This window comes from Zalophus californianus, chromosome 13, assembly GCF_009762305.2.
Source record: "Zalophus californianus isolate mZalCal1 chromosome 13, mZalCal1.pri.v2, whole genome shotgun sequence".
Classification (NCBI taxonomy): Eukaryota; Metazoa; Chordata; class Mammalia; order Carnivora; family Otariidae; genus Zalophus; species Zalophus californianus.
The window spans coordinates 82753525-82779151 of record NC_045607.1 but is presented as its reverse complement, the minus strand read 5'-3'; the positions used below and the strand labels follow the sequence as shown (position 1 = coordinate 82779151).

General features: G+C 38.6%; 1 protein-coding gene and 2 pseudogenes across 5 annotated transcripts in view; 2 read left to right on the top strand and 1 right to left on the bottom strand.

Annotated features, from left to right (window-relative positions):
• Positions 1–1074: 1074 nt before the first annotated feature.
• Positions 1075–25627, top strand: part of SMC5 (structural maintenance of chromosomes 5) — a 99541-nt gene continuing 74988 nt past the window's right edge. For 3 of the 5 annotated variants that reach the window (XM_027614393.2, XM_027614394.2, XM_027614392.2), the window contains exons 1-4: positions 1075–1367; positions 5977–6118; positions 13498–13550; positions 24305–24467. In XM_027614393.2, coding sequence (XP_027470194.1) covers positions 1168–1367; positions 5977–6118; positions 13498–13550; positions 24305–24467 — 558 coding nt within the window. In that variant the 5' untranslated portion in view covers positions 1075–1167. Of the gene's footprint in view, positions 1368–5976; positions 6129–7639; positions 7910–13497; positions 13551–24304; positions 24468–25627 lie in introns of those variants that run through there. The other 2 variants (XM_027614396.2, XM_027614395.2) reach the window with 2 other exon arrangements.
• Positions 7112–8017, top strand: LOC113933984 (annotated as a pseudogene).
• LOC113934310 lies at positions 17162–17498 on the bottom strand (annotated as a pseudogene).

The window sequence follows — 25627 nt, the reverse complement described above, 5'->3', positions numbered from 1 at the left end:
TCCAGAGCTTCTGTCCTTGCCTCGAACGCTCTTTTCTCATTGACGCACTTGGTTCCTTCTCACTGAGGGTTTAGCTCAAACATCACCTCTTGGGACGGCCCTTCCGTGCCTCCCCCATCACACTGGTTCTTGTTTATTTTTTTCCCAGAGCGCCTAGCACAGCCGGGAATTATCCCGATCCTTTGTTGCTCCACGGGTTCTTTTTCTGTCTCCCACACCAGAAAGTAAGGGCCCAGACACGCATCCTTGACTGGGGCCGTCTGTGCCGCAGCCCCAGCCTCCTGTATAGGTTAGGCAGTAATTATTAGCTGAGGGCATGAGGAGCTGCGTAAGCCTCGGCGCACCTCTTGTTCAGGGAGGTTAACCAGACGCATGTGAGCAGGTTTAAGTGGAGGCACTCACTCACCGAAGCCGGCGCATGCTAGCTCGTGGATTTCTAGAAACCTCGGGGCAGGAAGCCTTATAAGGGAAGGAGGGAGCGGGGGGGGGGGGGGAGAGTCTCTGCTTGCAGAGTTTGTGTGGTGTCGTCTGTTCACAAGTGGGAGCGCAAATTAGACTCAGGACGCTTAAGGGAGGCGCGGGCATAGGGCCATACTAGAGTTTTCTTTTTTGGACACCGGGACGTGCTTGAAGGCAAATAGGGAGCAAACTGAGAAAGGAGCCGAAGACAGGCGAGTCCGGATCCGCTCGGGCGGTGTCCGGACAAGGCTGGTCCGACGTCGCGCGCCTGCGGCCCCAAGTGCCACCGCGAACGCCTCCCTCCGTCCTCTCGCGGGTCGGCTTCCTGGGAGCGCTGAAAGGGCTTCCAAAGTACTAGATGCAATGGACATCTTTTTCTGAGTTAACAAAAAAAAAACCCAACTCCGGAAAAATGCACAAACGCTTAGAGAGGAAGGTCCGAGAGCCGTCTACCGGGGGGCCGTCGCCCTCGCCCGCGGGCGCTAGTGTCGCCTTCGGCCGCTCGGGCGCGGGGCTGAGGGGCGGGGCGGGGCTGAGGGGCGGGGCGGGGCTGCCCGCTGACGCCGCGGGGCCGGGACTGCGCAGGCGCGGGGCGGGCTCGCGGGCGGTGTCGCGCGCCGGGCAGTTCGCGCGGGAGCCGGGCGCAGAAGCGCGGAGGCTGCAGGTCGGTGGGAACGGAAGCGCCTGTAGGGCGGAGGGGAAGCCAGGATGGCGACTCCGAGTAGGAAGACGTCGACCTCAAGCTCCCTGGCCTCCAAGAGAGCTCTCCCGAGGGATCCTTCGTCGGAGGTCCCGAGCAAGAGAAAGAGCTCGGCCCCTCCGGCGCCGCCGCCGCCGCCACTGCCGCTGCAATCGTCCAGGCCTTTCGTGGAAGGCTCTATCGTCCGCATCGTGATGGAGAACTTCTTGTGAGTGACCGGAGGCCGCGCGGCGGCGGGGAGGCGAGCGGGCCGGCGGGCGGGGGGCGCCGGCTGCGCGGGTGGGTGAGGGAGGGGAGTGGATGTGCGCCTGGCTGCGGGGTCAGGCCGTGAATTCAAGCCGGGGGTGCGGTGAGGATTGACGTCTGTGTTGGGCTGGTTAGGTGTGCGACTGGTGTGCTGCGGGCTTTTTATTCATTCAGCCAACGTTTTCTGAAGGCGTCATAAGGCTGGCAGGGGACGTGGTAGGGAATAGATTTCTGCGGGCTGCGAGTCACGGCCTACGGAGGGAGGACCTGATCTGTAATTCACAAAAGTGCGGGCGCTGGGAACTCAGAGGAAGCAACAGTTAAATCAGAGTAGCCAGGATGCTGTGGTAGATTCGTCAAGAGTAAGCAGTTGCTAGGTGGACAAAATGGTGAAGGTTGTCGCGGATGGAGGTGGAAATGTACAAGAAAATTAAGCCTTTCTCTCAATTGTTGGGCCTCCCAGCAGACCCTTGACCCCTCCAAATCCAGCTTTCCCCCCCTGCTTCCATTTCTGTCTCTCCAGACCACTAATAATCCTAATAATCGTTTTTAGAATTTAGTAAATCTGTTTTAACACAAATACTGTGTATCTCTCTAGCACCTTACAGTTTTTTTGGTCAGGGTCTTTTTTTTTTTTTTTTTTTTTTTTTAAAGCTTACACATGGTGGCTTAGGATAACAGAATTGTGGTAACAATACCAATGTTTTTTTTTTCCTCCCCAGGTATCTATCATGTGCTAGGTATAGAAGTAGATGCTTTATTTACACAATACTGTAATTCTTTCCTTATAACAACTCTTCATCTCTATTGATGAGATGAGCTCAGAAAGGTTAATTTACCTATGTTTATACTGCTAATAAGTAGCTGAATTGCTGTTTGAATCCAGATCAGTGACGAGATATAAAATCAAGTGAGTTACCTGTCATAATAAAATACGTGTTTTAAAATATATGTTTCAGGATGCCTTAGGGGCAAAAATGATGAAGTGTTTAATTTCATCCCTAACTATGAGAAAGGGCTTTGTACAGGAGGTTTACCAAAGTCTTAAGGGAAGAGTCCTGTAGATGAAGGAACTGCCTGAAACAGTTGTATTTAGGAAGTGTCTAGTGTTGGAGTATGGGTACAATGTAGGATGTGAGTGACTTAGAGGTGATACTGAAGAGGTAGGCATTTATTGAGGATCTGTGTTTTCTGTGCTGAGGAATTCCAACTTTATCCTGTCAGCAACCAGGATGCATTTTATTTTGTTAAAAGATTTTATTTGAGAGAGAGCATGAGAAGGGGGTGGATCAGAGGGAGAAGCCGACTCCCTGCTGAGCAGGGAGCTGATGCAGGACTGGATCCGGGGACTCCAGGATCATGACCTCAGCCGAAGGCAGTCGATTAACCAGCTGAGCCACCCAGGCGCCCACCAGGATGCATTTTAAGCAGGGAATGACATGTGATTTCCATTTCACACTGGAAGCAGTATGAAGGATGATTTAGAAAGGGTACAAGATTGGAGGCAAGAAGACTTTTACAACAATGAGAGATGATCGGAGATTGAACCTAGGAGTAGCAGTGGGAAGTAGTGGAAAGAAGATATGACAGGATCTGGCTACAGATTAGGAGGCCTGAGGGTAAGAGAGTTATGCAGTATTTACCTCAAGTTCTGTCTTGGCTCTTGGTCAGATGTGGTTCTTTTCAGAAGAGGGAGCAATTTGGGGAGAGTAATAATAAATGCTTTTTGTATCCTGCGATTTGAAGTTTCTTGTTGGGCATCTAAAAAAGATCTTCCATAAGCAATATTTTTAAGGGTCCGGAAAATGCAAACAGGTGAGAGATTTGGAAATCATGCGTATAGGTGATTCTTGAAATTGCAGAAATGGTTGGGCTTGCCCAAAAGGAAATATAAATAGGGATAGAAGGCCATCTACGGAGTCCTGGAGGAATGCCAGCATGTCAGGGTGAGTAGAAGAGGAGCTGGGACAGAGAAGAAGGAACTGTTCAGGGAGGTAAGAGGATAACCGTGGGAGACTATTCTCTAAGAAGCCTGGGGGTAAAGTGTTTCAAAAATATTACCTGCTACATTGGAGTTGGATAACAGGACTGCTAAGAACCTATTGCATTCTGCAATTAGGAATTCTTTTACCCTTTGAAGCAGGGTAAGCACATTTTGCAAGTCCTAGAAGAATGAATGAGTGCAGCCACCCAAGCTTTATTTCCTCACAAAGTGCAGAGCTACCCTGTTTATTTTCATGATGAGAGGAGGTGGAGTTTTAAGAATGCGGGAGGAGGGGTGGGCTTAGAGAACCAAAGTGGCCTAAAAGAGAGTAGTTACTGGAAGAATTCCTAGGCGCGAACCAAGTCCCAAGTCCCGTGGGATTGGGAATGGAGGGAGAGGTTTCTAGGCTGAGAGAATAGCTTGCGCAAAGGCTTACAGAATAAATAACATAAAGATAGTCAAGACGCTGAAAGAAGTTCATGATAGGTAGAATTTGGAGGTCTGATTAGAGAACAGGGGAAGGAGGTAGAAAGTAGAAAAAGATGATCAAGAGCGAAATTCTGCAGAGTCCTATTTTTTCTTATGGAGTGATCTCAGAATTGCATGCCTACCAACATGACTTGGTGACTGGATGATGGGGGCCAGAGGGGAAGGAGGTGATAGAATCAAAGATGATGCAAAACTGATGCCTAGGTTTCTGATTTGGGCAATGGGATGAATGATAATACTGTTCACTAAGAGACCGCAAGAATGGTTTGGGATTAGAAAGATAGCGGGTTTGTTTAGTTTTGAATGTGGGAAATTTGAGGTGACTGTTTGCAACATCCAGATAGTGTTCTGGAAGTGGTAATTGCATGTATAGGTCACTTGGGCTGACTCTCAGCACATAGATCCCACCAGAAGTCATGGAGAGTATATGAGATACCAGGCAAAGTACATAAATGGAGAAGAGGGTGGGCATATGACAACAGCACTTTTCAGGAGGAGCTCAGAGAAAAGGAAACCCACAAAAAGGGAATTCCCAATAAATATAGAGTCAGACCAACTAATTTTTTTTTTTTTTAATGTGGAGGCTTTGTTTTGTTGTTTGCTTTGTTGGTGTGGGTTTATTTTGTTTTTTGTTTTTGTTTTTTTGGCAACTCTGTTGATAATATCTATGTGTATGTTATAGGCCAGGAATAATTCTTCCTCTTTGGTTTTATTATCTTAAACATCACTTACATCACTGTTTTAGTAAAACAGTGGCACAGAGATTTTACAGCAGGAAATTCAAAACTTGAAAAGAATGGGGCTTTGTGTTTTGGAATTAAGTTCCAAGGCTGATCATTTTCCAGATGCCTAAAGTTCCCAAACTAGTTTCATTTTAACCATTATATTAAGAGTTTCTTTATGATCCAGCTTTGAACAGAACAAAGCATTTGAAAAGATAAAGTAGGTAGATGCTGTGCTGAGATGTGGGGTTGGAAACCTGTCAGAAAATACTTGTTTACTCCCTGGCGCCTGGGTGGCTCAGTCGGTTGAGCGTCTTCCTTCAGCTCAGGTCATGATCCCAGGGTCCTGGGATCGAGTCCCACATCAGGTTCCCCACTCAGCAGGGAGTCTGCTTCTCCCTCTGCTTGCTGCTCTCTCTGTGTCCAAAAAAAAAAAAAAAAAAAAGTTTACTCCCTGTATTTACTTTTATTACTACATGGCATTTCAAAATAATTTTTGAGTACTGAAGTGGAAGTGTGCTTGGTTAAATTATTTACATACCTAGCAGATTAGTAGCAGGGTAACTTTTTATCAGGGTATTATTTATGGGTTCTAATTCAGGGTATTCAGAGACTACTAGAGGATTATCTGAGTCCGTTTGTTTCACGTTTTGCCATAGTTGTCTGGGTGACTAATAAGGATGAGGTGCTACTGTTACAGTTAATTAAAACTGCTGGATAGCAGGCAGCTTTCTGGTTTGAGGGAATGTTATGAAAGTGCTTGGTGATGCGTTCTTGTTTCTTCCCATGGAATAACATTTTTTGAACATGGACTAACAATGGATCTCTTGGCGAATCTTTGGCAGCATATTAAAAGAAATGGATTTTTAAAAAATAAAATCATTGAGTTGATAGATATCTTCAGTTTTTAATTAGAATAGAAATTTGGATTGTTTCAATTAGTAAAATGTGAGAAGTTGCTATTAAGCATTTTAATTCAAGAGAAATATAAATGTAAAATTCACAGATTTAGGATGAGCCATGGCATCTCTTACATAAAAAAAAAATTGTAGAGTGATTTTGATAAATTTTTTCATGTGTTCTAATTAGTAAAGAATAAAATCAAACTGCTTTATTCAGCAGACTTATATTTGAAAAGCACCTATGAAATCTTATTTTCCCACTGATACTCTTATTTCAGATATGCATTATTTTCTCATTTCTTCCATTGATTTTTTTTTTCTCTAGTTTATTAACAGTGTATAAATACATTAAAATGTGAGGTCACCTGGCTTTGAAAGGATTCAACGAAGTTTGTAGATAACATAAACAAGAATAAATATTTTTGTAAAGAAAATATTCTTATGTCTTAGTAATTTCACCTCTTTGTAATTCAGAACGTATGATATCTGTGAAGTATCTCCTGGACCCCATCTGAATATGATTATTGGAGCTAACGGCACAGGAAAGTCTAGCATCGTGTGTGCCATTTGTCTTGGATTAGCAGGCAAACCTGCTTTCATGGGACGGGCAGATAAGGTGAGTTAACGTAAGTACTTAAAAAAAAAAAATTCAGAGTTGTGACTTGCTTTTAGTAACAGATCACTTTCTCTGTCTCATTTCCTTGGGTATAACAAAGATGTCAAGCTTGAATGTAAAGAATGAAGTTGGTAGGGAGAGCTGCTGGGAGGAGTTGCCATTTCTAGAAGTATTTTGGACTATATACCCTGAGAATTCTTCAAGTATGTAACACTTAAAATTCTTAGGAAAGGTGTAAAATGTCTTCTTAAATGTATTGCTGGGCTTGTGGAAAGGTGAAGTAAATTTACCAAGGGCGGAAGCAAAATTGTGTGGATCCAAAGACTTAAGCAAGCTCTGGAGTTGTTTCCGTAGGGGCGTTTGCTTACTTTGCACCCTGAAGGCATTTGGTTACTCTGAATTGGGGATCTTGAGGTAGGGGAAGGCTAGAAGATAAAACTAGAAGTCAAGCACTGTGTTTAGTAGGAAAAATAACACCGCAGAATGGGATATAGGGTTACTTACTTACCTGATTGTTAGCTCTGAATATAGTGGAGAGAAAAAAAAAATCTTCCAGAGAATTACTACTATTTTTATTGAAGAATAATTGACATATATTATTAGTTTCAGGTGTACAATAGTCAGTATTTGTATACATTATGAAATGGTCACCACAATAAGTCTAGTTGCTGTCTATCACCATACAAAATTGTTAGAATATTGACTGTAGTCCCTAAGCTGTATATTACATGCCTGTGACTGACTTTATAACTGGAAGATTGTACCTCTTAATCTCCTTCATCTGTTTTGTCCACCCCCCCTTCCCTCCCCTCTGCCAAAAATCAGTAATTTCTAGAGAATAAGGGTGTGGGGGGTAGATAAAGTAGAAAAAAGGAATGTAAAGAAGGTAATAAAGATATGTTAGATGGTGGTCGAAACAACCCTGACATTTAAGTGTTTTAAAAATATAGAAGATTAATTCTTCTTTTTGCTACTTATCCAGTATAGGCCGTTTGTAGTCACGTGGGTACCTAGGCTGATGGAGTCTTCATTTCAATACACAGTCCCGTGATTGCCGCCTCGGGAAAGGGAACTGGCTCTTACAATTTCTTCAAAAAGTCATAGATATTTGTTCGACTCACATTTTCAGTGGACAAAGCCAGTTAAAATTCCACACCTTCCATCAGAGGGAATGAGCAAATGCAGTCCTACTGTGGGCTTGCAGGAGAACTGGAGTTTTCATGAACTGCCGGGATGTGTGCCACCAGGGCATTGCCAGAATGCAGCAGAGATTTAAATGATTATGAGAGAATATTATGGGGCCTGCCCCTGTCAGCTACTGCGTTGGTGCTGCTTTCATATGCCAAGTGCCTTGCATGCTGGGCTCCACGGCCACTCAGCCACTGAGTGCTGCGCCCGCCCCACTACCTCAGCCCACCCTGCACACCCAGGGGCACAAAGCTTTTGTTGAATTGCTGAATGATGAAATTGAGGAGGAAAAGGAGATACCGAACATAAATCCCTCCCCAAGATGTCTGGAAGTTGGGAGCTGGAAGTATATGGCACACTCCCAATTTCGTGGTTGAAGTTGTAAAGACTGGTGGCAAGAAATCCCTGGTGCTCGACTGTACCTATCCAGAAGATGAGGCTGGGCGAGAAGAGGAGGTCCAGAGTGACATTTTCGACGTAAGGGAAGTGAGCTTTCAGTCCATTATTGAGTCTTAAGTGGAAGGATCTGAATTACACACTCAACACTGATCCTAGGGACTGGCCTTGTTTGACCACCTGATGGATTTCCCGGCAGGTGGATAGGTGGGTAGCGCTTTTGCAGATGAGATGGTAGAGCTTAGCAGAGACCTGGAGTACCAGGAATACGTTACTTTTCTCGAAGATCACAAAGGTTTTGTCAAGAGCCAGTAGAGCGGGCAAGACATCGAACACCTTAATTTTATGGCATGCTTTGGCTAGGGAACAACCTACTCTGAAGCTAGGCCTATGTGTATTTTAAAATGGTTTTCATCCTAATATCATGGAAAATATTTCAAATTTAAATTCCATTGCCCTCTAATTTACTATTCCTTTATTCTCTACAAATCTGTTCCTAGATTTTTGTGTAACAGAATGATGGACAATAAAATTGGTCTATATCCTCCCAATACAAAAAATATTATGAACAACTTTATGCTAGTAAAGCTTAAATTCTTAAAGTTGTGAGTGTGTAGGTTTCTACAACTATAAAAATGATCAAAACTGACTCTTAGTAGGAAAAAAAATCAGCTGTTAACTTTTTTCTTAGAACACCGAAGATAATTTCCATTAGTTCTAACAGCAGTCATTTCTTATTTTACACAAAGAATGACTGTACCAGAATATGACGGCCCCAGAATCCATCAAGGATAAAATGAGAAGATTAAAGATAATCTCACTTATGAATATAGGAGCAAAAATCTCAAGAAAAAGAAACTTTAGTCTGTTGAATCTAATACATAAACTGCATAATACATCATGACCAGTTAGAAATTATTCAAGGAATGAGAGATTGAACATTAGAGAAAAATTAACATGTTTTTTTATTTATTTACATACCACATTTTAAAGGAGAACTGGATGATCCTCTCAGAGAAAAAGCATTAAATTCCACAGTAATTTATGATACAAAGAACTCTTAGCAAATTAGGAGTAGAAGATGCCTACCTTTTAGATTACATAAAAGACAAGTGAAAATACACAGCAAGTTCAGGAACAAGTCAAGGTTACCTAATAGCACTGCTATTCAGCACCGTACTAGAAGTTCTAGATAGAATAGTCAGGTAAGACAAAAGATACAAGTTGGAAAGAAAACCGGCATTTACAGGTTTTATGAAAGTGCAATGAAAACCCCAAAAGAGACTCCAGATAAGCCTTCTGATGAATTAATCTAGAAATTTATCAGGATTGCTAGATATAAGATGATATAACAAATGTTGCATTTCCCTACACTAACAATGAACAGAAAAATGCAATTAAAAATAGATATTTACAATAGCACCAAAAGTACAAATTACATACCAATAAATTAAAAGACCTGTAAGACCTATATTTAGAAATTATAAAATTTTATTTGAAAATATTGGAGTTTGATTGGATGGACAGATATACTGTATTGGGCAGGAAGACCTATAAAAATGTCATTCTTCACATTGATATACATATTGAGCATCATTCCAGTCAAAATCCCAATACTGTCTATAGCAAATTACAAGCTGGTTCTAAAATTTAGGTGAAAATAGAAATGGCCAAAAATAACAGATACTCCTAAAGAAATTCAACAAAATAGGAAAACTTGCCCTATCATGTATCAAGACTTAACACAGTTATAGTAAATGAAAACATATAGAATATTATTTAACCATAAAAAAGAATGAAATCTTGACATTTTCGACAACAGGAATGGACCTAGAGGGTGTTACACTAAGTGGAATAAGTCAGAGAAAGACAGCATGTTTCACTTGTATGTGAAATCTAACCAAAACCAAAAACCCAGAAATAGACTCAAATACAGAACAAACTGGTGGTTACCAGAGGGGAAGAAGAGGTGGGTTGGGTGAGACAGGTGAAGGGGACTAAGAGGTACAGACTTCCAGGTATAAAACAAGTCAGTCATGGAGGTGAAAAGCGTAGCGTGGGGAAGATGGTGACTAGTACTGTAATAACTTCGCGTGGTTGCAGATTAGAACTATGCTTACTGTGTTGAGCATTATGTAATGTACAGAATCGTCAGATCATTGTACCTGAAACTAATATTGTTTCTCAGCTATATTAAAAACAAAGACCTGTGGTATTGGTGGGATATACATCAGACATGCTATGCTATGACAGAATGAAAAGCCTAGATCAAAGCCATGACGAGGAGACTCTTGATTTATGATGACTGACATTGTAGATGAATGGGGAAAAGAAGGGGAAATAGTACTGAGATGGTTGGTGGCGTAGGAGGAAAAGAAATTAAGTTCTATCCTCACCCTTGAACACAGATCAGTTCCAAGTGGATTGAGGATCTAAATGTGATTGACAAGAAAGGTTTTAGGAGATACTGGTGTGGAGGAGATTATCTTTGTGACTTTGGGTTAAATAATTTCTTAAGTAAAAGTATAGGTTGGAAAGGAAAATACTGATAAAATTAAGAAACTTCTCTGAAAAGACACCATGACCTCACTGATATGAGGAATTCTTAATCTCAGGAAACAAACTGAGGGTTGCTGGAGTGGGGGTGGGGGTGGGAGGGATGGGGTGGCTGGGTGATAGACATTGGGGAGGGGATGTGCTATGGTGAGCGCTGTGGCTTGTGTAAGACTGTTGAATCATAGACCTGTACCTCTGGGGGGGAAAAAAAGACACCATAAAGAAAAAGACAAGCCACAATTGGGATATAACCCATATAACAAAAGATCGGTATTTAAACTTTTTAATGAGCAAAAGAGTTAACAATTAAGGACAAAATATGTGCTCAGACACCTCAGAAAAGAGGCAGCTCAGACAGCCAATAAATACAGTTGCTCTTTGAACAACTTAAGTTTGAACTGTGCAAGTCCACCTATATGCGGATTTTTTTCAGTAAATACAGTACTGTAAATGTATTTTCCATATGATTTTCTTAGTTCTTTTCGTACTTGTAAGAATACTGTATATAGTACACATAATGTATAAAATATATATTAGTTGCTTATGATATTGATAAGGATTCCAGTCAACAGTAGGCTATTAGTGGTTAAGTTTCAGGGGAGTCAAAAGTTATATGCAAATTTTTGTGGAGGGGGTTGGCACTCCTAACCCTTGTGTTATTCAAGGGCCACCTGAGTCTGCAAAGATACTCAACTTCATTAATTATCAGAGAACTGCACACTAATCCTGGCAAGGTATATTCCTCAGAGTCACAAATTCTGGCGATGCCATGTGCTTACAAGGATATGGAGCAATGGGAACTGTGATGCACTCTTGGTGAGAATAGAAATTTGTAGTCTTCGAAAATGGCATTACCTAGTGAATCTGCAGATGCATATACCCAATCAAAACTTCTCCTGGACAGCTCTTGTACATTAATACCAGGCAAAAGTATTGAAATATTTATAGCAGTATTGTTTTTAAATAAATCCTATTATAGTCAAATAAAATTGAATATTACATACTGGTGAAAATAGTCCTTAGCTCACTGGGTAAATTGCAAAAGCGTAATTTTAAGGAAAAATGCTATTTTGGAAGAATACTAGTAATATGAATTTATTTATAGAATGGTCAAAACACAAAATAATGTATTGAATATTTAAGGAGATATATGTATATAGCAAAACTAGAGAAAAGCAAAAGTATGATCAAGTCAGGATTACATTTGTTGAGAGAGGATACAATAGTGTTGAGTTATACAGGGAATGTCAGGTGCACGGTTAATTTTCAATTCCTTAAATTTGCGGTAGATGTTTGGTTGTTTTACTGTTCCTTCAAGCAGTATATGAAGCTTATATATAATGTTTGGTGTATATTTCACATAAAATTATGTCTTAAAAAGGGAGTTTGAGAGTTGAGTTAACCTGTAAAATAGTTGTAAAAGTTTAAGTGATTCTTTATATTTTTCTAAAACTGGGAATATTGCAATATTATTAAAATGGTATTATAGGTTTCTTAGCCAGGGTTACAATTTAATGTAGGATTACAAGATAGAAGCATATACCCTTAAGATTACAAATAAGCCTATTCAAAATATGTGTGTGTTTTTAATGCTGTATGAGAGGCATTTATGAGGTAGAATGCTCATAGATACTGCTCTGTTAATAATTAGTTTTATGACCTTAGCCATTTGTCTAGACTTCAGTTTTTCTTTATTTTAAAGTTAAGGGGGTTGGAGTAGATAACTTCAGGGACCAGATTTTTTGTAAACATTGATGTATAGTTTTTTAATTGTTAAAAATCATTTATTAAAACCTTATCTCTGTGTAATGGTCTGCTGGATTGTACTCCAAACTCTGTACAGTCAGAATGGATTGGTTTGTAACAATTTCCACCAACCTTCTCATTTATTTTTGGCATGAAGAAGACAGATCATACACTTGAGTGGTAGGGTTTAAAGAAGGTTGTGGAGTGCAGAGATTGCAGACCTTTAGGTTCCCCCAGATGCATTTAGGGGCTGTACAAGTTCTCAGCGAAAATACTTTTAATGTTGTATTTCTTAATATGAAATTTTAACACTAGCATGTTCTGTACCATCCATATATATATATATATATATATAAATTTTATAATAACTGCCTTGTGATTTTTTTCTTATTGGTATTTTAATTGATGCAAGCTAATGAGCAGATGGCACTCCTACAAAAATGCCATTGTTTTTCCTGTTTATGAAGGAAGTAAAACAGTAAAACAGAGAGGGTAAATTAACCTGGTTAGAGTCAGGCAGCTTACACTTCTATGGCAGGATTGAGATTGGAACCTGGATGGTGTGTGTTAAAGCATGTACTCTTAATCATTAAGCTGTACTTTCTGGTTATGAGGACAGACCTCCTTTGTCATCTTTCTGGGCCTCAGTTTCATCATTTGTAAAATGGATATAATACATACCTCCTAAGGTTGCTCATGAATATTAAGAAAGAAAATTATAAATTGCTTAGCACAGTAGCGTATGGTAATGCTTAATAAATGTTCGCTGTTGTGGTTCTAATTGTTGTCATCACTGCTGTTACCACTATTAAAAAAGATAATTATTTGCAAGGTGTGTTTTCCACCTTTTTTTAGAATTACTTACTTATAGCCTGATTGAAGATCCAATCTAATTTTCTTTAGGCCCAGGGTCTCTCTTCAAGTTTGTGCTTGTGTATGTATTCAAACTAGACTAAATAGGTCTATTTTACAATGTAAATTGTACTTAAATTATATTTACTATATGTATTCTTTATAAGAAAATGACAATTATATCCTCAATAACAGGATGGGTAATATTAGAGTGATTGTTAATATTTAATCTGTGCAACTCCAAAGAAGTCTCCAGTGCTAATAAGGAGATTTGGTTAAAGCTCTATGATTAAATTGTAGAACCTATTTTCCCACTGGCTTTCTTGCCTCTACTGAGAGTATTTAGTATAGATGCCAAGTACACAGACTCTGGAGCCATATTACGTGGGTGTTGGCTTTGTCACAAGCTTTGTAAGAGGCTGTCTGGTACATTGAATGCTCAGTAAATGGTAATTAATAGTATTGTTACTTGTGGGAGGAAACAATGGAAACCATTTCCCAAATCTGGGAAAGTGAGGAGAGTGGACAGAGAAAATAGTTATTGAAAGGATTTTAATTAAATAATAATAATAATGACTTTGCTGAATCTGTGATAACCTGGGAATGTCACCACTCAGTGCACTTTGTCTTTTTTGTTCTAGGTTGGTTTTTTTGTGAAGAGAGGATGTTCCAAAGGAATGGTTGAAATTGAATTGTAAGTGTTAAAAGTGCTGAAACCCCTTTTTCCTGTACAATTTCTTTATGTTCATGCTTTTGTGATGACTTTAGAAAAGAGTAATAATATAGCATTATGGCGTAAATATTAGAAATCCTATTTAAAGGATGTTTTATCCAGACAAGTTATTTTTTTATGCATCTTTTAAAATCTAAATGGTAAGATTTTTCTTTCAGTAGATTTCTTAAAGAAATTACCTGTCTTGGCAGCCATTTCTGATGTACGAGAGTCAGTATTCAAGATGAAACCAGTTAACCATCTTTAGTGTATGTACTTTCAGTCTTTTAAACACAGATAAACTCATTGTTTTAGTTGATTTTTAGTGAGTGTTGTTTTTTGGAGTGTTCATAGAAAGTAATGAAATTTTTGAGCTTAAATGGCTTTTAAAGATCATCTGATAGCCTCATCATTTTATAGGGTATGGGGAAATGATGTTTTTACTCAACAACTGTGGGAGAATGTTTTATTTATGTAATGATGAAAAATAGGCAAAAAAAAAAAGGCACACATAGAAATAAAACAGGTAAGATTATACTCAATTTATTAAAATATAATGATAGTATTTTACTGAAAGATACAAAACCATGACCTGAATAAATGGAGACGTATACTATGTTCCTAGAAACATAAAGTTAATATTCATTTTCAACATTTGCAGTCCTTTCAAATTAATATGTAAATTTGATACAGTTCCACCCAGAGTATCAACAGGTAAGTTTACAAGTTGATTCTAAAGTTCACTTGGGAGAATAAATGTGTTGGAAAACCAAGAAGATTTTGAAAAAGCAGAATTACGAATAAGACATCTGTGTACCAGATGTTAAAGTGTACTATAAAGCTGTTGATAATACGGTATTAGTACAGAAAATTAGAGGAGCAGGATGGAAAAAGTAGGGAGATCTAAATGTCTATGAGAATTTATTGTAAAGATGGCAGTTTAAGTATAGGCTATTAATTACTTGAATTGAGGTGAACTAATTGGCTTTTAATTTTTTAAAATAAATTTAGAGCTTTATCGAACACCTGACTCATAAATCTAGATGTGTTAAAGGCTTAGTGAAAAAATATGTAACTTTGAAGATAATAGAAAAAAATTATATTTTTTAAATCTTGGGAAAGGCTATTTCAAGCAGAATAGGATACCCAAGAACCATAAAAAGGAAGATAGGAAATTTAGATTCCATACAAACCCAGCTGAAAATAATGGTACCACAGTTAAAAATGAGTGACAGATGGGAGAAAACATTTTCAGCACAAATAACACATACATGTCTTGAAATTACCAAAATACCAATGTCTCATGCAAGTCAGTAAAAAATTACAACTTATAGAACATAAGCAAAGAAATTTAACACCAAGTAAAATAAATGGCCAATATGTATAAAAAGTACACAACTCATTAGTTATAACTCATCACTTATGAAGGAAATCAAAATGATTTTTTTTCCTTTTAGAAAAATTTTTAAATAAAATTTAGTAATATGAAGGTATAGAGAAGTGAATCCTGTCATGCCCGTAGGAATGTAAGCAGTATATCTTATTTGGCTGTAATACCAGATTTTAAATAAAATAATCTTCGATCCAGTTACTATTCTAGAGAATGTTTATTCATTTGCACAAAATTAGCTTTTTCCTAATTTTAATAGTGAAAATTTATGAACATCCCAATTGTGTATCATCTGATAAATGGCTAAACAGAATGTGATATATTTATACAAGGACATCTTATTCAGCTGTGGAAAGGAATGTACTGATAGATCTGACAACATGGGTGAACCTGGGAAGCATGCTTTGTGAGGGAAGGCAGACACAAATACTATATACTATGTGATTCCACTTCTATGGAATGTCCAGAATTGGCAATCCATAGAGACAGAAAACATGAGTGGTTGCTTGGGGATAGGGGGTGGGGGGGAGAGAGTGGGGAGTGACTGCCTAAAGGTTTGGGCTCCTTTTTGGGGTGATGAAGACATTTTGGAATTAGATGGTGGTGATGGTTGCAGAACCATGAGCATATGTTAAAAACTGTTGTTGATACACATATTCCTTCAACAGTACATCTAAAAATGGTTAAAATGGTAAATTTTATGTACATTTTACCACAATAAAAAAAGTATTGATTTGTATATATAAAATGGATTATATGATATGTGAATTATATATATATTTTTTAAATTGCCAAAGATGGGGCACCTGGGTGGCTCAGTCGTTAAGTGTCTGTCTTCAGCTCAAGTCATGATCTCAGGGTCCTGGGATCGAGCCCCGCATTGGGCTCCCTGCTCGGCGGGAAGCCTGCATCTCCCTCTCCCACTCCCCCTGCTTGTGTTCCCTCTCTCGCTGTGTCTCTGTCAAATAAATAAAATCTAAAAAAAATTTTTAAAAAATTGCCAAGATACTCTTGTGTTAGCCTTGGTGCTGTCGATATATCACAGTGGTTTCTTAGATACTGCAACTGAAGTACACTAAGCCAGGTATTTTTATACAATACAGAAGGAGTGTTAATATATAAGTTTCAGAGTCTTTTTATGGACAGCTGCAGGTGTTAAGCACTCCTGATTTTCTGCTCTGAATCACCAAGGCCCAGTTTTCTTAGTTATCAAAGAGGTACACTTTTTGGTGTTTAATAGCTAGTAGCTATAATAATCTAACTGGTGACCATAAACCAGAGTTCTGTTGCCAGAACTACAGGGGAGGATTCCCTTTCCCCAAACTCTTTTAGTTACATTGTGGTCACTTGCTGGGAATACCGAACACAAAATGGCTTGTTGTTGAAATTGTTACTGCTGTTGAACAGATGTGTTAACTGGTCACATACTCTTTGAATGGAACAGTAGATAGAATAATCTCTAGCATACATTTATGTAGTCATTTTCAAATATTTGAGTACATATCCATTGAGGGGGAGGGGAGATAGAGCATTCTGGAATTTATGGTTAGGGGCGTGAGAGAAGGGCAGATAAATACAAAGGTAAAATACATATTACATTGGATGGTGATTAGTGTCAGGTAGAAAATTGAGCAGGAAAGGAGAATAGGGAGGGAGTGCCAGAGTGGAGTTTACAGTATTAAATAGGGTGATCAGAAAAGTTCTCACTCAGAAGACAGTACCTGAGCAAAGACTTGAAAGAGAGAGGTGTTGAGCATGGAGATACTTGGGGAAAGAGCATTTCGGTATCTGCAGATGCCAAAAAAGACTGAAGTGGTACCCAGTGTGACTGCCTTGCACTGAACAAGAGAATAGTAAGAGATAAGGTCTGAAAATATCAAGGAGCCAGCTTATAGGGCCTTGTAGGCCACTGTAAGAACTTTGCATTTATTTTTTTTTCAGGTTTTAAAACTTTTTATTGCATATTAAAAAAATTGTGCATTCCAATAATTAAAATCATTTGAACAACAACAAAAAAAAGGCACTCTGATTAAACTGCATTTGACAGCCTGCAGGACACCCCGGACCAGCTTGGTTTTTACTCTCGATTTCACTGTCGACCCACCCAGCTTGTTCCTTCACCAACACGCAAGTTCTTTTCCTTCCCTGCCAGCCAGACAGGCAGATGGGAGAGGCAGGCGCCCTTCGTTGTCAGTAGTTCTCGATTCTTTGATGTGAAAAGGGGTAGCACAGTCATTTAAACTTATCCAACCACTTTGCATCTTACAAAGTTAAACAGCTAAAAGAAGTAAAATAAGAAGGCAATGCTTGTGGAATGTACAGTGCATATCGGCGGCGCGCGCCTCATTACGATTCACCGGCTTGCTTCTCCTGTTAAGTCGTTTCTTTTGAAGGCAGTGGATTTTTCTCTTGCGTTTCTGTCTTCTTCAGTTTCGACTTATCGAATTTCTCAATCTCAGCCATATCGGGTTTGTCAGACATGGTTGCAGAGAAAGCGGAGCGAGGTGCGCGCACAAGCGAAGTCCGATCTGCTCAGTGGCCGCCGCCGAATCTTTGCATTTATTTTGAGTAAGCTGTGAACCCACCACAATTTGAGCAGAGAAGTGGCATGACCTAAGTGTCTTCTGTATTAGTGTTAGCCTCCTTGGTTTTTTTCTTTCCCCTTGGTTTGAAAACATTGATTTGTCAGTTTCATTAGTCCTTTTCAGTGAATGACTTCTGCATTGTTGTTTCTGTCTTACATCATGGTTTTCTGATTCACTATTTTCTATACTCACCTTTACTAATTCTTGAAACTTTTTTTTCCCTAATTTCTTGAAATGGCTATTTTTTGTACAGATTTTTAGTCTTTTGTTTTCCCTCATGTAGACAGTTAAGGTTAAAAATTTCCCTCTCAATATTGCTTGAGCTCTGTCTCCCAAATATTGGCATATAGCATTTTCCTGTTTTTCTGTTCTATTCATTTTCTTTGAGTTTGTAATTAGAAGTTGTTTCAAATTCTGATGTAGTAATTTTCTTGTTATATTTTAGGATTGATTTCCACTTTGATAGTTCTGTGGTAAAAAATATATACTAAAAATATAAAATTACACTTTATATTTGTTACTATACACATTATATATTACTATATGGTCCTATATGTAATATATATAATATATAATACTAAATATATATAACACAGTGTATAATAATACATAGTGGAATTATATATTGCTATATTATACATATAGTGTATATTGTATGTTTTACTATAAATCTATGACTTTATGGTAACACAGTTTAATATATAGTAATATATTTAAATATATGGTCATGTTACCAACCCTTTGAAATTTGTCAAGGCATCCCTTTTGTAGTGAGCTTACATAAATCGTTACCCACTAGGTTGAAAGAATGAGTATTCTGCTCTTCTGTGCAGTGTTCTCTGTTTGTCCATTAGTTCAAGCTGATTAATTATATTGTTAAAGCTTGTATATTTTTGCTGATTTCAGTCATCAGATCGATTCTTTAATTACTGAGAAAGGTGTATTACATTTTCCCTCTATGTAGATGTGTCAATTACCTTCGTCCTGTCAATTTTTGCTTTATGTATCTTCAGGACATTATTAGTTGCAGCTAAGATTCAAATTGTTTTATCATCCTAGTGAAGCTGAAGTTTCTGTTGTTATGTACTGACTTCTTTGTTTTTTGATGCATTGCCTTTAGAATGTGTTTTAATTTGCCATTAGTGTGGTTCGCAGCTTTCTTTTTTAAGTGTTTTCCAGATTATCTTTTTTTATTTATTTCAAGATTTTTATACCTTTTGTATCTCATTTCAACAAGGATAGCTGGGTGTTGTTAAATAGCCTTTTAAAAATAGCGCATATCCGTTACATTTATTGATTGACTTACATGTTGGGACTTATTTTTACTGCCTTATTCCATGCTTTTTATTCTTTTTTTTCAGGATTTCTCTTCTCTCTTGCCCTTGTTTGGATTTTTAATTTTTCTTTACTGTCGTGGAAATTATTCATTCTTTGTTTTAGCAGTTGTTAGAATTTTTAACACATACACTTGAATTTGAGTCTAGACTGAAATGTCTGTATCTTCCTATTGAATAAAGACCATAGAGTACTTTTATTTGAATAACTTGTCTGAACTATTTTAATTTTATCTTGTCTTTTAAACTCTTTTAGACATAATAACTACTATTAATTTATATTGTCAATGTTTGTTTAGAATTACCTCGTGTTTTTGGTTTGTCTTGCTTTTTATTTTTTCTTGAATTTTTGTTATTTCCTTTGAGATCACTTTCTTTTCGCCAGAGGATATTTTTAAAAGTTTTCTTTAATAAGGATCTTCTAGTGGAATGCTCAGTTTTTAAAAATGATGTTCTTTTGCTCTGAATCTTGAAAGATGTATTTGCTGGATATAAAAGTCTGCATTGATAGATGTTTTCTCAACACATACAAAGTGTAATTCCATTGTCTTCAGATGTGAATCTAATCTTTTTTTTTTTTAAGATTTTATTTATTTATTTGACAGAGACACAGCGAGAGGGAACACAAGCAGGGGGAGTGGGAGAGGGAGAAGCAGGCTTCCCGCTGAGCAGGGAGCCTGATGCAGGGCTCAATCCCAGGACCCTGGGATCATGACCTGAGCCGAAGACAGACGCTTAACGACTGAGCCACCCAGGCGGCCCTGTGAGGGGGTTGTTAAAGTCCCCCACTGTTACTGTATTGTTGTCGATGTGTTTCTTTGATTTTGTTATTAATTGGCTTATATAATTGGCTGCTCCCATGTTAGGGGCATAGATATTTACAATTGTTAGATCTTCTTGTTGGATAGACCCTTTAAGTAGGATATAGTGTCCTTCCTCATCTCTTATTACAGTATTTAGTTTAAAATGTAATTTGTCTGATAGAAGGATTGCCACCCCAGCTTTCTTTTGGTGTCCATTAGCATGGTAAATGGTTTTCCACCCCCTCACTTTCAATCTGGGGGTGTCTTTGAGTCTCTGGCAGACAGCATATCGATGGGTCTTGTTTTTTTATCCAATATGATACCCTGTGTCTTTTGATTGGGGCATTTAGCCCATTTACATTCAGGGTAACTATTGAAAGATATGAATTTAGTGCCATTGTATTGCCTGTAAGGTGACTGTGACGGTATATTGTCTGTGTTCCTTTCTGGTCTCTGTTACTTTTAGGCTCTTTGCTTACAGGACCCCTTTCAATATTTCTTGGAGGGCTGGTTTCGTGTTTGCAAATTCCTTTAGTTTTTGTTTGTTCTGGAAGCTTTTTATCTCTCCTTCTATTTTCAATGATAGCCTAGCTGGATATAGTATTCTTGGCTGCATATTTTTCTCGTTTAGTGCTCTGAAGATATCATGCCAGTCCTTTCTGGCCTGCCAGGTCTCTGTGGATAGGTCTGTTGCCAATCTAATGTTTCTACCATTGTAGGTTACATATCTCTTCTCCCGAGCTGCTTTCAGGATTTTCTCTTTGTCTCTGAGACTCGTAAGTTTTACTATTAGATGTTGGGGTGTTGACCTATTTTTATTGATTTTGAGAGGGGTTCTCTGTCCCTCCTGGATATTGATGCCTGTTTCCTTCGCCAAATTAGGGAAGTTCTCTGCTATAATTTGCTCCAGTATACCTTTTGCCCCTCTCTCTCTTTCTTCTGGGATCCCAATTGTGTTGTTTCGTCTTATGGTATCCCTTATCTCTCGAATTCTGCCTTCGTGATGCAGTAGTTGTTTATTTTTTTCTTGGCTTCTTTATTTTCCATCATTTGGTCTTCTATATCACTAATTCTCTCTTCTGCCTCATCTATCCTAGCAGTTAGAACCTCCATTTTTGATTGCACCTCATTAATAGCCTTTTTGATTTCGACTTGGTTAGATTTTAGTTCTTTTATTTCTCCAGAAAGGGTTTCTCTAATAATTTTCATGCTTTTTTCAAGCCCAGCTAGTATCCTTAAAATCATCATTCTGAACTCTAGTTCCAACATCTTACTAATGTCCGTATTGATTAGGTCCCTGGCAGTCGTGTTACTGCCTCTTGTTCTTTTTTTTGAGGTCATTTTTTCCATCTTGTCATTTTGTCCAGAGGAGAATAGATGAATGAGAGAACAAAATGCTAACAGGGTAACAACGTCCCCAGAAAATATACACTAACCAAATCAGAAAAGACCTGAAACCGGGGGAAAAGAAAGGGAAAGAAAGGAAAAAGACAAAAAAAAGCCAGAATATGATCAAATATGATCAGGCTGGTGCATAGATCAGTGCCACACACTAGATTTTGGGTGTATTTTGGTCTGTTAGAAGAAAGTGCCTCCCAAAATTTTAAAGAATGAAAAACTTACATACGTACAAAAAAGGGTTAATACGATGAAGGGATGGAATATGACTGTAAAGGTGAAAATTATAAAAGATTTTATAAAAGGAATTGATAAGCTGGTTGAAGAAAGAAAGAAGAGGGTTTAAAAAAAGAGAATGTGTTCAGGCAGGAGACTAGAACAAAGCCATACACTAGAGGTTTAGGGTATATTTGGATCTGTTAGAAACTGTATCCCAGAGTTTTAAAGAATGAACAACTTATACACACACACACACACACACACACACACACACACACACACATATACACACCAAAAATAAGGGTAACTACTATGAAGGGTTAGAATATGACTCTAAAAATGAAAAAAAAGATTTTTTTTAAAAAAGGGATTGATAAGATTTTGGTTGAAAAAGTGAAAAAGAAAAATTCAAAAGAAAAAAGACAGTTAAAAAAATTAACTTTGAAAGACTAGAGAATCATGGGGAAAAAGCCATGAATTCTATGTTCAGTATTCCCCTAGCGCTGGAGTTCTGCTGTTCTCATTGATCGGTAAACTTGGTCTTGGTGATCTTCTGGGGGAGGGGCCTGTTGCCGTGGTTTGTCTTTGCCGGAGGCGGAATTGCCCCGCCCTTTCCGGGTGCGGGCTAAGTAATCTGCTCCGGTTTGCTCTCGGGACCTTTTGTTACCTGCAAGCTTTCCCTACCGCTTTGGAGGATGAGAGTGTAAATGGCTGCCTCCTAATCTCCACCTGGAGGAGCCGAGAACTCGGTGCCCTGCTCTTCAGTGCACCCCCAGAGAAAAGCAGTCAGTCACTCCTTTCTCCCCGGTCTCCGGCCGCACTCCCTGCTCACATGGCCTGTGACCAAGCGTTTCTATCTCTGGCACCCGACCCCGTGTGGAGTCTCCAAACCCAGCAGATCCCTGCGGTGCGCTCCCGTGCCGCTCCTCCCCGGGGAGGGAGGGGAGTCTCCCTGGATCTGCCGCTTGTTGGGTCCCTGCTGGAGGAGCAGTGGCTGGACTGTGCTGCAGATCACGGTTAATGGCAACCCCAATCTCCGAGCCCACTCCTCGGCTCTGTCTCTGTAGGTGCTTCCCCGCTCCAATACCTGGGAGCTCTGCCGCACTCAGGCACCCCCAGTCTTTCTGTGACCCCGAGGGTCCTGAGACCACCTGTCCCAGTGAGGGTTCCACCCCCTGCTTAGCCACTGGAGCGACGTCCCTCAGCGGAGCAGACTTCTAAAAGGTCCGATTTTGTGCTCCGCGGCTCTAGCACTTAACAGTAGCAGCTGACGGAGGTCCCCTCCCCTGCCGTCTATCCTCCCGAATATTGTCTCGGAATCACTTCTCCACACGTCCTACTTTCTAGAAAGTGGTTGCTTTTCTGTTCAGAGAGTTGTTGCTATTCTTTTCTTCGATCTCCTGTTGAGTTCGTAGTTGTTTGAATGGTTTGATCCTTATCCAGCTGGATTCCTGGGACCAGACGAAATTCAGGTTTCCTAGTCCTCTGCCATCTTGCTCCCTGTTAGTTCTTACTCTTGGTGGTTTGTTTTCATGTATGTGTGTTTCCAATAAGCTGCCCCTTTCTCTTTGAAATTTGTGTTAATTCTTTGAGGGTAAAGGTAGATTCCTGCTGAGGGAATTTTCACTAACTTATGCAACAGACCATTGGATACTTTCAATCCAGGATCCAAATATACACAATTCTCAGTTCGTGCAGTTTTGAGCCTTAGGTATGTTATGTAAGTAACTTCAGTATACTAATCTGTTTTAGGTTGGCTTGTGGTTATTAACTGTCTTTAGGAGAAATTGGGTTTTTTTGCAGTTCAAGTCGTAGTTTGAGACAGGCAGTTTACCTGTTGGTGGTGATGGTGGTGATGATGGAGGTGATGATGGAGTAGTTCTAGTTTACCCTTACATTGAGGGTATAGTCTTTTGGGGATGATTTTTATTAGACTCCCTACCTTGGGTAGTTTGGGGCCTGTCTGTAATCCTTCTCCTGGGAGATTATGAAAATGAATGTGTAAGGTTATTTGGTGGGACAAATGGTCCCACGGTAAAAGCCAGTTTCATTTTTCAACTTCTGGATCTCCACCTGCCCCGGGATTTAGGCCAGATTTACTTACTTTCATGCTAACTCATAAATGCATTTATGAACATATTTTAATATTTCATTATTTGTAGTTTCTAGCAAGAAGATCAGAAAGATACTTAGGTCATTCTGCTGGAGATGAAAATTTAAAACTACCTTTTTTTTTAAGTTCTAAAATCTTAATGTTTGGAGTGTTCTATTTACAGTATAGTCTGTGTACACAACATTTACAAGTTATCATTGTCATTTAGCCATTGAATACCAATAATTTATCTTTCTACCACATGCTGCTGATTCCCAGTGAAGAAGATGGATGGGAGGTGTGGAGCAGTAGTACTTCTAAAAGCAAGACATAAGTAAATACCCTTCTTTCAGATTCTGTATTGCTTAATGTTCCTTTAAGAGGATGTATGATATAGTCCCCTCTGAATTCAGAGTGGAGTATGTGACAAGGAAGGCATGGGCTTGTATGACCGGGCTAGTTTTGATGTCTGAACTGCTTATGCAAGAATTGGTTTTCATTCATATATTTTCCAAGTAGAGGAAGTTGCAGTGTTTAATTTTATATGCTTTAATATACCAACTCATTTTGAATTGCAGTCAACGCATGTGATTGGAGAATAATAATTAAAGGATAAATAAGTCCAGATATGTAAATCCTCTGTCAGTGTTTGGAAATTAGTATTGGCTTTGTTTTTAACAGTTTAAATAATTGTGATGTTGAATAAGTGGTAACTTACATGTGGTTAATTATGTATTATTACCAATAAAATATCAAGCTTTCCTTCTTTGGAGGGGCCAAAATATCAAAAGGAATAAAAGTTATAATAATCCTGTCTGGAAGCCTTTGTTGCAAGAGAATTTTGGAAATTATATTTCTAAAATGATACATGTATTTTGAACATAAAGATTTTTTTTTAAATTATTTTTTAACTAGGTTCAGAACTTCTGGAAATCTTGTAATCACCCGTGAGATTGATGTGGCAAAAAATCAGTCTTCTTGGTTCATCAACAAAAAATCTACAACCCAGAAAGTAGTAGAAGAGCAAGTTGCAGCCTTAAACATTCAAGTGGGCAATCTTTGCCAGTTTTTACCTCAGGTATGAGAGAACTAAATGTATACATGGGAAAATTTTGTGTGTTTCCTCTTCATGCCATAGAAGAATGTAAATACTTTTCAAGGGATATTTTAATGGAGGCTATTTAAAGTAAGCCTCATAATGTTAATACTTTCTAACAGTCCTTTGTAAAAGGTAGCATCTCATCTCCTAATCTTATTATAGTAATTTGGAAGATTTCAATTAATAAAAAGTTGAAAGTCTAAACTACAGAAAATGGTAAAGGAAATAAAATTATATTGTTTTTAAGTAGAGTAACTTGCATGGCCATGTGCAACAATTTGTAGGCACTTAAAATTTTGTTAATAAACAACTTCTTACTCGTGTTTTTGTATAAAATACTTGATACACTAAAACTCTTGAATCTATAGGTGTGCATTTTTAAGTTTAGTAAAAATATCCTGAAAATGCACATTAAATGTTAAAATTCTTTGAGTGCTGTCTAGTGACTGAATTATAGTTCATTTTTTTCAGTTCAGAAGTAGTGACTTGATTACATAAGTCCAAATTCAATAAAACTTTAAAATTTGAAAGCATTGTTAGCTGATGCCCGGTATCTCCAGAAGTAGATGTTAAAAATATCCTTTTTCTTAACTTCTAACATTCCAGCTGATGTGTGGTAGTTAATGATCATTTCAATCCAGGGAACTCTTTTCTTTTATCCCCAAGCTATTTATTATATGTCTATAAACACTTTACCCTAGAAATACTGACCTAGAAAACTTTAAAAGGGTCTCAGAAAGATGACAGTTCATACCCTTAGTTTATCTTTATCATTTTAGGGAATAATATATGAAGGACAGAGTTTATATATATTGCACATCTTACAGTTTTTTTCTTTTAAATGAGTTTCATCTTAAGTGTGATCACTGAATGAAATATGTTTTGAAGATATTTATGAATGGTAATAGTTGCAGCGTGCCTGGGTGGCTCAGTCAGTTAAGTGTCAGATTCTTGGTCTTTGCTCAGGTCATGATGTCAGGGTTGTGAGATCAAGCCCTGTGTCAGGCTCTTTGCTGAGTGCAGAGTCTGTTTAAGTTTCTCTGTCCCTCTCCCTCTCTCCCTCCTCCCCATGCTCTCTGTCTCTCTCTCTGTCTCTGTCTCTCTCTAAACAAATCTTTAAAAAAAATGATAATAGTTGC